At 38.4% G+C, this 10,956-nt stretch overlaps 5 protein-coding genes across 5 annotated transcripts; 4 read left to right on the top strand and 1 right to left on the bottom strand.

The window, feature by feature from the left end:
• Nucleotides 1-280: 280 nt before the first annotated feature.
• On the top strand, nt 281-945 carry FDP41_006864 (uncharacterized protein; the record flags this gene model as incomplete). Its single annotated transcript, XM_044710545.1, has 2 exons — nt 281-800; nt 866-945. The coding sequence occupies 2 exons, from the start codon at nt 281-283 to the stop codon at nt 943-945; spliced, it is 600 nt and encodes a 199-aa protein (XP_044558967.1).
• A 125-nt stretch (nt 946-1,070) lies between these two features.
• Nucleotides 1,071-3,539, bottom strand: FDP41_006863 (uncharacterized protein; the record flags this gene model as incomplete). Its single annotated transcript, XM_044710544.1, has 1 exon — nt 1,071-3,539. The coding sequence occupies one exon, from the start codon at nt 3,537-3,539 to the stop codon at nt 1,071-1,073; it is 2,469 nt and encodes an 822-aa protein (XP_044558966.1).
• A 550-nt stretch (nt 3,540-4,089) lies between these two features.
• Nucleotides 4,090-5,410, top strand: FDP41_006862 (uncharacterized protein; the record flags this gene model as incomplete). The annotated part of the gene is made up of 3 exons (XM_044710543.1): nt 4,090-4,420; nt 4,891-5,205; nt 5,310-5,410. 3 exons carry the CDS (start codon nt 4,090-4,092, stop codon nt 5,408-5,410), a joined length of 747 nt encoding a protein of 248 aa, XP_044558965.1.
• Nucleotides 5,411-5,798: 388 nt separating this feature from the next.
• On the top strand, nt 5,799-7,427 carry FDP41_006861 (uncharacterized protein; the record flags this gene model as incomplete). Its single annotated transcript, XM_044710542.1, has 1 exon — nt 5,799-7,427. One exon carries the CDS (start codon nt 5,799-5,801, stop codon nt 7,425-7,427), a length of 1,629 nt encoding a protein of 542 aa, XP_044558964.1.
• A 114-nt stretch (nt 7,428-7,541) lies between these two features.
• Nucleotides 7,542-10,898, top strand: FDP41_006860 (uncharacterized protein; the record flags this gene model as incomplete). The annotated part of the gene is made up of 1 exon (XM_044710541.1): nt 7,542-10,898. One exon carries the CDS (start codon nt 7,542-7,544, stop codon nt 10,896-10,898), a length of 3,357 nt encoding a protein of 1,118 aa, XP_044558963.1.
• Nucleotides 10,899-10,956: the final 58 nt, after the last annotated feature.

The raw sequence follows: 10,956 nt of genomic DNA, 5'->3' as shown, positions 1-10,956 counted from the left end.
CTTTGGAGTTCCAAACGTGTTATTTTCATCATCCTTTACGGAAGGTATTATTCATTGATTCATCGGCGCTCGATCCTTCCTTCAAACTCCGAGAGTTCGTTATAGAGATTTTTTACAGGAAACCTCAAAGAAATTCTTCATCATCCTCCTTTTTGATACATTCTCCTTTCATACAACAAGTTTGTATTATCCAATTGGCAAAGAAAGTTGTAGCGTATCATTATACTAGCAGCACCAGCAAATTCATTAACAATCTTTCATAATTCGTACGCACAACTAAATGTCGGATCAACAACAATCCTTTCCAAACAACAACACCTCAATGTGGATGAGGCAATCACAAAGTAGTATCACCACAAGCAAATCCAATAACATGTTATTATTGGGCAATGAAGAAGGTACGAATACAATAACAAATAGCTCGTTAGCCTCCGCAACAGCAACTCCTTCCGAAGAGAGAAGATCATTTGAGCTACGAGATGTCAAGAGGAGTGGAGGAGACTCAGCCTCTCAGGTCGAGAGCACATATTGCAATAATCTCTCTCAGGTCGAGAAAGGGCATCATCATCCTGTAAAGCAACACCATCATCATCATCACCATCATGCTCCGAAACCACCCTCGACAAAGGCAAAGAAAATTGAATTAGCAAAGAAAATTGGAAGAGTTGTATATACATTGTTTTTACTGGCAGTTTTGGCAGCATTGATAGCGCTCGATGTGATCACGTCTCCAAAAAACGCGTGGATTTCGAGAGGGTCTATAGTGATTGCTGTCACACTTTTTGGTCGATGGTTATATGGTAGGTTTTTAAAGTTCGCTTTCATTTTGAGGATTTTACACAGGTGTTGTTCTGAACACTTAAAGAATTCTTTTTCGAAATTTTCTATGAGTGGATTTTGGAATACTTTATTCAAGAAGATAAGAAACCAGAGGAGAAGGTGTAAATAGAAACATTGTAAAAAACATTGCAACTATGAGCATCATTTTTGAAAATAAGATTTTGGTGATGACGATAAAACACACGTGCATTTCACCGACGCAACAATAACCAAATGTCCATTGTAAAAATTTATTGTTGTTGAATTTCCTTAATAAAATATGAAACATCAGGCTTATTAGCACCTAGTAATCTTTGGACTGAGTCGAGAGGTTGAGTGGAGGCCTCAGTAGTCAAAACATTCTTTAAAAGAGAGGAGAACTTGGAAAGAGAATCTTTTGGCAAACAGGTGGCAGCAATGTGAGCAGCGCACACTTCAGCATACAGGTCTAAATATAATGGCTGATTTTTGAGGTTGAATAAACTCTTCGAGTAGAAGGAAAGATTAGGCACAAGTTGTGTGTATGGTTTGCAAAAACGTGATTCAATACTTGTGAGAATTTCAATTGGAGTGCTTTGTGTGGCGTCGATTGGTTTGAATACTTCCATTTCGTAGACAGAATAGACGAGTTGTTGAAGTAAATTGAGTGGGAATTCTCTTGGAGTGGAAGCAATTTGGGCAGCATATTCTTCTGGAATTGGTTGTCTTGAACCCTTGTGACAAAGATGTGCAGAAAGGAAACTTTCTTGTTGTGGCAATCTTTCAAAGACCTTACGAATCACATTAGACAACAAGTTCACCTCAAGAGCAGCAGCAGAGGTTTCATGAAGTACATAGAAAAGTGCTTGGCCCATGGTTCCTGATAGGCTTCTAAATTGCTTAATAGTCAAAGAATTAGGGAAGCTGTAAATATGGTCTCTCAGATACATTTGAATCACTGCGCTCTTTGTAGAGTCTTCACCCTGAGATGGATAAAACTTGGCCTTATCATACGAGTAATGATCATAATTGAATGTCTTTTCTCTATCAAAAAGATCAAGGTATATCTTTCCGACCACTTTTCCTTGTGAGACCACATTCAGTCTCTTAATATTGAGTGGAGACCATGTTTCTGAAGGAGCTAACTTTTCTGGAACAAGTTCAACACCGAACAAGTCAGATGCAAGAGTCTTTGACAACGCATCCAAACAGTTGGTTAATGAAAGATAATTTTCAACATCTGCTGGTAAATAGTTCACTCTTATGCGATTATAATAGAGATTGGAAAGCTGTTTGATGTCGAAACCAGGGGTGAAGAGTTTCAATTCTTCTGGAGTTTGTTTTGTCTTGTTGTAGTAACATTTCTTGAGAACAGGATCGTTCATTCTAGTAATCTTCAATTCAGACAATTTCTCAACTTCCCTCTTGATATCCAACTTGTCTCTCAACTCTCCGACAATTTGGATCACGTCATCTAATTTAGGAATATTACCTCGTCCCATATTACAAGATGCTGCCTTCAACTCGACAAAAGATGGATATCCAAGCAATTTGGCAAAAGCATTAGCAGCGTCGATAGCAGTTGAAAGCAACGAATTGAATTGGTTGTCATCTGAGCCTGTCATGAACTTTCTAACAGCTTCTTCATAGAGTCCTGATCTAAGACTTTCCTCAGTAACGTTAGTCAAAATAGCATCAAGATCCTTCTCCAAATTAATAACTACAAGCTTTTTCTTCTTGGCAACTTCCTTCTTCATTGACTCGTAATGGATTGGATTGAGTTCATAAATTTTCATTCCTCCTCTCACTTTTGAAATACTATTGTTTTCAATGTAATCGGTCAAATCTTTGACGGCTTTCTCAAACGCATCTTTTGCTTCAGTAAATTTATCACGATTAACGTCAGCAGAGGCATACAAATTTCTAGATTCACTCACAACAGGAACAGTCAAGGATGTTTCCACTTGTTTGAGGGCTCTATAAAATTTTTCATTGGAGAGAGCACGTTGAGAGACAAATTGAGAAAAGTTATCGGAAATTCCCAGAGCAAGAGCAGCCAAGTCTTCAAATGGATGTAATTTTGCAAATGTTTCCAGAGCTGTTGAATATTCAAATCTCAATTTGTTCAACTCGAATACACTGGCCGAAACGTTCTCTCCATTTTCAATGCTTTTCACCAAATCATCAACCTTTGCCTTGGCAATAACTAATGAGTCTCTCATTGACGTGGCATCTTTGAAAATTTTGAGCCCAAAGAATCCTGTATCTTCACCACTTTTAGATACATCAACATTCTTCTTTGTGTACACAAATTCATTCAAATATGATGGAGATTTGGCTGTTTCTGCAATATATTTTGCTGAAATTTTCTTCTTTGGGTAGAGTTTTTCAAGTGATGGTGGTTTTTGTTTGGTGAGTTCGGAGACATCCTTTGATGCTCGTTTAGCAGCTAGCCTTTCCTTACTTCTTTGCTCCAATTCCAACTTCTTTTGTTCCAATTTCTTTTGGTGTTCTTTTTGTTGGGTTCGTCTGAGTGCATCGGCCTTCTTTTTGTCAGTCTTGCTGTCTTTTTTTGTTCTGATGATTGTATTGGATGAAACAATGCCGGCGTTATTGAACAGAAGATGATTTGTTGTGTTCTTGTTGTTCAAAAGAGAATTAGAGACCGCTGGAATTGTTTGAGAAAATGTTGAAGGCTTATAGGCAGCCTTGGAGAGGGCAAACTTCCATACGGAAATCATGTTCTTGTTGTTGTTAGAAGATGAAAATTATTTTATGGATTCTCTTGATGAGGAATGTGGTGTCCACAGACAGGGAATTTTCTCGACAACGATGATAGTGATGATGGTGTAAAATGACTCGGCCAAAAGCTTGTGCTGAATTTTTTCTCTCTTTTACAATGGAATCTTCTGGCAATAATGGTTCCCTTCATTCTTCTTTTTCAAGGGGAACGATTGGCAAAGAGTGTTGAGCGTGTAGCTGACAAAATCAAAACACTGATTAGAGAGCTTCTCCTTTGTGTTGAAACATGCAAATCTTGAAGTCACCACTCCACTCTCCTCGCGCCTGACGTAATGCAGGAGATTTGAGACCTCCATTCATGTCGTCCTGACCACTTTTGTCCAAAACCACAACAGTCAAAAAAACCAGCTTTCAACGATTCCAAAATCATCCTTGATTTGGGTCAACTCAAACAAACAAACAAACAACAACAAATAACGCTATTTCGTACGAAAGCTCTTGCCTCTCTCGTCTTCTTCTTCTTCTTTTGCAATACAATTTCCCATTACAATGATGATGCATCACGATCCTATTGTCAGAATATCGGATTGCTCGTCCGTACATTCTACAAAGCAACCACAACAAGTATCAACAAGCAACAATAATCACCAACAAACGATTCAAATGACTCCATCATTGAAAAGTTTTCTCAACGATCTGGAAACGTGCTTTAGAAACGGACAAGGAAAAGTCAATCCTGAAGAAGTCAAAAGTATATTCAGAAAGTACAGCAACGAGATGGATATCAATGATTTTGAACCCTATTGCTATGCCGATACGACTGCAACCTACACGAGAAATTTAGTCATGAACAATCCATACTTTTCTCTTATTGTGCTCGGTAAGTTTTTCGTCACGTGATCATCACGGCCATCGCCATTACAACGAAATTAATATTCGAATATTTGTGATGAACAACTTTGTTCGCAACTTTCAAAACTGATGACCAAACATGATCATCGTCATTGTGATAACGACTGGATTGAACATGATACCCAATTCATACGGTTCTGATTGTTCTTGTCCTGGATCTTTGTTATGATATATGGAATTATTTTGCCTTCACCATGGAAATTCAATGGAATGATTCCACGGTTCACGCGTTGGCTATTGCTGATACTCCTCGAACCGTACGAAATATTACCCAAACCTACAACGACAACAACAACCAAAAACATATTGTTGCATGACCTGATGTTTTGTTATTGTTGTTGCTGTTGTTATTTGATTGGCCATTCGAATGTTTCCTATTACAATAATAACCGTCCGGAATTGGCTTGATCACCTTCTTGTCCATCATCAAAACCACAGTTTGGAATCCACAACAACACTCATGTATTCATGCCCATGGAGGTTCACAATGTTGGTTCAGAGTATTGAGAGGTCAAGTCAAGGAATGCAGATGGCTTGTGAATCCCAAACAAGATACTTCATTGTCGCCTGTAAACCCAACCAAAGAATTCATTGCAAATATGGGAACAATTGGTTACATTGACGACAGCAATGGTGTTCACTGTATTGTGAATATGGCTGATGAGATTTCCGTGTCATTGCATTGCTATGCCCCACCTTATCAAGAATGTGCATGCTACTCCGATGAAACTGGAGAAATTTTCAATGGAAAGGGTAAGTTTTTTGATGACTTGAAACTCTCTGTGTTTGCGAATTTATTATTGGTCACAAATGATTCATCGTGATGGCTTGTTTCGATGCATACTTGAATCATTTAGTCATGTTTGACTCTATTGGAGGTCAAATTTTAAGTGCCCACGATACCATGTACAACTTTTTACGAAAGGAAAAGGAAGAGACTTCTCAAAATCAACATTAAGATCATTTTCCATTTGTAAATACTCATTCCATCTCTTGAACTATTATTTTCTTCCACATGCATTTGTATACAAACTGTAACAATTTGATGCATTTCCAATCTCCACCTTTCTTCCCACACAATTTATATGAGAATTTTATTGTTGTTCAGCTGAGCACACCAATCACTCATGATAACTTGTGATACTTTTCTCTTGATGGAACAACAAGTTGCAATTTTGAATTTCAAAGAGATGATTTCATCATGGTTGTCAAATTTGTTCCTTTTTAAAACATTGTCAATTTGAAAAGCACTCCAAACAATGATCCCTATAAAAAGTTTGTTGCCTTACTTCCATAATATTTACAAGCAAGTCAACCACTCATAAAAGAACAATTCTTCTCAAAAAATGCATAGAAACCTCTCTGCTGAAGCACTGGAAGAAGCTGCAACGAAAGGCTTTTCTGCAGAGAAGGAGCAAACGCTATACCTTCAAGGCTTGTACTGCGAGGTGCAGATGAAGAAGGGAGATGTTTCTCGCATATTTGATCAATTTGAATGTCGTGTAGAAACCATTGAGGAGTATTGGGAGATGTTTGAACAAGAAGAAGAAGCCTTATCAAGCTCAAATGTCTCCATGTACCACAGTATTCTTTGCGTGATTAAGGGCTTTCTGATGGTCAACCCAAATTGTCTTGGTATTGAACGGATCCAGGAGATTGTGGTTCTGGTGGCGAAGAGATGCTTGTTATCTGAACGGCTTCTTTCGGAATGCTTTTCAAATGTTTTCGGAATGAACAGAGGAGAGAAATCGTCGACCTCTCACAACTACGTGGCCACCTTTCATTCGACATTGCGATTGTGCCTAACGGTGTTGTACATGAATTGTTGTAATCATGACATTTTGACATTACTGAAATCGATACATGAAACTGTCAGGGATATCTTGCACCAATTGAAAGATTCTCAGAAAGAATCAGCACCCCTTTTAGTGATTTTATTGAATGAATGTATTCATGTGGTCATTGAGGAATTTTTTGGTGAGGCTGTTGGGCATTCACAACACATGGAAAACTCAGACCATATACCTCTACAACCTTTGAACATTAACCAGACGGATAGAATACTCAATCATCTCGTCAATTATAGTTTCGAAATGCCGCTGCAGAGAGAAGATGATGAATGGCTAATAGGACAAAGTTCAAACCTTCCAATGTATTCAAACAGCCCTAAAGGAATGATTTCCGAGGGCGGCACTTCGCCAAACAATGATTACACACAATGGAACTTTATTGACTCCTTAATCCATATTCTGGAAAGTTCGTCTCTACAACTGAACGACAAATTGAGAAGCATGCAATGCCTCTTCAAAATCTCCATGTTGAGCGAATCATTTGCTTTTAAAACTCTTCCTCTCTTTGAAAGAATTCTTGTGATGGATCCAAACGAAGATCTGAGATCGTTTTCAGTCATGTGTCTTTGGGAATTAATGTTTGTTCATCCATCGTTGCAGCACTACGACTTGATGGTTAGCGTACTGGAGGAAGTGGGAGTGGATGAAGTTCTTGATATTACAACCTCAGAAGAGGTAAATTCTCGTTCCTCATGTTCCTTATTTGAGTTACTTTATGGTATCTCTTCCTTCACACAAAAAACAAAGTACACATTTCTCTTGACAGCAATCAGAATGCTTCGACACAAGAAATGTTCCAACCCTAAATTCGAAAAGATGCTTTTTGCATTCATCAAGGGAGAAAAGGTCAAATGTGAAAAGAAGGATCCAACCGTTGATCCTTTCTTTAAAAAGGTGTTGAGTCAGATCACTCTAGAAACAGATACAATGTCCATTCAAGTTGTAACAAATAATCACAAAAGAAGAAGTGGCAAAAAACAAAATGCCAAACATTCCTCTGAGGATCTCCAACACATCACCCATGAACATGTTCCTTCTTCTGAACCCTCATACTCCAACGTAGAAACAGAGGTCATCTCCTCCTACAACAACACCAACAACGATATTATGGAAGAAGACGAGTAAAACATTTGTTTCATATCGATCATACCGACAATGATCATGCTGAGAATCTGCTCGAGTCTACTACTATTCTTTCGAATATCCGCGCCCTCTAAATAATATAACAATATAAAAAAAATGATCACAAGCGCTCCTTCCTTACCAACCTTAACAACACCGAGAAAGGAAAAACATTCGTTAAAGATCACGAAGGAGGATCATGAGGAATCATCATCCTTGGAAGATCGGATCCATAACATTGAGGATTCAAAGAATAGCAATACATCACATTGCAGATCGGTTCAGACAGATATCACTGATCCCGAAGATCCTCTATTCGGGAAAGGCTCTCCTTTGTATTCTCCCTTATTGTACTCGAACAGGATTCCATTAACCTCTGAGGGAATGAATGAGAATACCCTGTCAATTCAATCACCCTTCAAGCCTTTTCAGTTTGAGGAAACGAATGCGAGGTCGAGTAATGAGGTACATTCCCGCCAATATTCTACAACGCAATCACCTGCAGAATTGAACATTTCACCACCAAAAGAAAATCCCATAGTTAAAACAATGAATGAAGAAACAAACGATGTGATGGTGTCACAATACAATCCCTCTGAACACCTGAATTTTTTGAACTATAATGATGTTAACCATGAAAATGAAAAAGGAGAGGACACATTCGATTTAAAATCATATTTGGAAAAGTATGGAGTGGGCAGTGTGGACATGAACGATGATGATCATGACGATCACCATCAATCTTATAGTCATGACGACGAAATTTATGAGGATGACGAAGAAACTCAAAATGCTTTGAACTTTGGAAGCACTTTTGGATACATTTCTAAAAACAAAGAAGAAAATGACGGCACAGTTGATGAGGAAGAGCATGAATACACTCATGAAAATGAAGAAGAAACACACCAAGACTATGATCATACGGAGCAAGCAACAGAAGAAAATAATCACAACTATCAATATGATGAAGAAGAGCAACAAAATACAAACAATCTCGATGACGAAGAAAATAGTCTTGAATCTGCACAAGACGACAATTCCGAATCGGAAGAGGATGCTCCTCAGCAACAAGAGCGAAGTTTTGTTCTCTACATGCCAAAAACGTTAACTCCAAAATCTCAATCGAGAGAAAATAACCACTCCTCCATTGTCATCAAGTCTCCAACTGGCTCTCAAAATCAATCAAATAGTAGTTCCATTGAAAAAAGAGATGTTCACTCACCAGTTTCCACAAATTTGCATGTACAGGAGAAGGCAATTTCAAAGAACTACACAAAGAACGTTCAACAAAGAGAAGACACAAAACGCGACAACAGACAATCAGTAACAATTAAGGAAGAGAAAAACGAACCGCCAGAGAACGATGACGATAGCTCCAAGCCCAAATTTTCAATGCTTAAAAGAAATTCTCGATGGGGCTCTTTGCTGAGTAAGATCTCAAAGCCTGGAACGTACGTCCCACCCACCAACAAGCACAGCAAAGCTGCTGTTTTATCAAAAACCGCAAAAAAACAGCAACAGCAAGAGGAATCAACCGAACTCAACCAAGAATCCTCACATCCACCTAAAAAACAAACAACGAATTCTCAAAAAAAGCCACCAACTCCAGAAATTTCATCTCAAAAGTCAACAACAGAGGGCACTATTAATGTCACCACCACTTCGCATGACACATCCCTTCTTCCACAACCAAAACGAGCAGCTCCAGCTGTACCCAAAGCCCAACAACCAAAACATGAAGAAGAACCACCCTCGTTGCAAAACTATTTTTCAAGAAGAGATCCTCCTATTGGTGAATTTAATACTGTTGGAGAGTATGGTCCATTAGAATTAGAACATTCAGATGACAACAATGACGAAGAGGAAGATAATAATGGTTGGGGAAGCTTCATTAATAGAAACACAGTGTACAATCCATACCACTACGAGCAACCATCCATTTCAAGCACCAAGTATCAGTCCCCTCATTTAAGTGGCACTACACAAACGAGAAGTCCAGTTCTTGGAGGTCAAATACACCCTCCATCAACATCATCTGTGATCGACAAGAGAGAGTCCATGAACTCTTTAAACTCGAATGTGTCACCATCGTATCAGCAACGTACAGGTTCCATCATTTCTAATTTCTTTCTTCCAAAAGTTCAAGAAGAGGAGAAGAAACGGCAAATGAAGGAAAAAATTGAAAAGAAGAAGGAAGAAAAGAGAAATCGAGAAGAGGAAGAAAAAAAGCTAAAGGAATTGGAAGAACAACTCATATTTTACAAGAATGAAAATGAAAAAACCAAACGACTCAAAGATGAGCTTGTCGTTGAAAGACAAAATATGGAGTGTGAACAATCTGAATTTAAGAGGTACATGGAAGAAGAGCGAGAACGCTTCGAAAAGTACAAACAACAAGAGTTGCAGAAAATCAATCGAGAAAAAAGAATACTTGAGAGACAATTGAAAGAACATCAACAATCTCTCTCCAGAAAGGAACATGAAAAGGAAGTGAATGAGCTTAAAGAAAGGTTGGAAAAACTTTTATTAGAAAAGAAGAATGAGAGCACCAAATATAAATCAACGATACAGGCCTTAAAGACTCGAAATGAACAACTCACAGAAAGAATTGTAGAGCTTGAAGAAATTTTAAAAAAGCGAGAGCTTGAAAGAATTGACAATGTGTTTGTGAACAAGAAAAAGCAAGTGTCACAAGAATCTTCGTCTCAGCAGGTTGTGACCTTGAGTCCACAAATGAACAATCAACCACATCAGCAACAACCTTCGATCACCAACAACAAAAGGCCAACCACAGATCCCTCAACAAACAACAACAGCAACAGCACACAACAGGTTAATTCGCTCATGTCATCACAACAAGCTCAGCATCATGCATCTCCTGTTATGAATGATTCACGCACCAATGCAAAGCCCAAGACAGCATCACTCTCGAATGCATCAAAGAAAACGCAATCATCTTCATCCTTTTCAAACACAGCACCATATTCAAAGGATCACAAATTAGCTCTTCTTAAACGAACGTACAAGGTTTCTGATCAAGAGTTTGTAGATGGAGAAATTGTGTGGGAGCCTTTACGTATTTCTACTGACTCTGTCACAAGTAAGGTAGATATGGGAAATGGAAAAATTGAGATTAAGTACAAAAGCGGACGAAGAGATATCCAGTTTTCGAATGGAACCACCAAAAAGTTGTATCCCGACAAGTCATGTCTCGTATTCTTCAACAATGGAGACATTAAGAAAACATTTGAAGATGGTGTAGTGGTGTATTATTATGATTCACTCCAAACGACACACATCTCTTATCCCAATGGATTGGAAATGTACAAATTCCCAAACACTCAAATTGAACGACATTTCCCTTCGGGCGAGAAGGAAATTGTTTTCCCTGACAAGACTGTAAAATTTGTGGACAGCAATGGCTCGGAAGAAATTTGGTTTTCCGACGGCACGTACACACAAACATTTCATTAAACTTTCAGATCATGTGTGTAGTTGTTTGTTAATTGAGGGTACGACAATTTGAAGACAA

The sequence above is a fragment of the Naegleria fowleri genome, assembly GCF_008403515.1.
Source record: "Naegleria fowleri strain ATCC 30894 chromosome Unknown tig53, whole genome shotgun sequence".
In the NCBI taxonomy this organism is placed as follows: Eukaryota; Heterolobosea; class Eutetramitea; order Acrasida; family Naegleriidae; genus Naegleria; species Naegleria fowleri.
The sequence above is the reverse complement of the archived record's forward strand: the minus strand, read 5'-3'. Positions and strand labels throughout refer to the sequence as shown.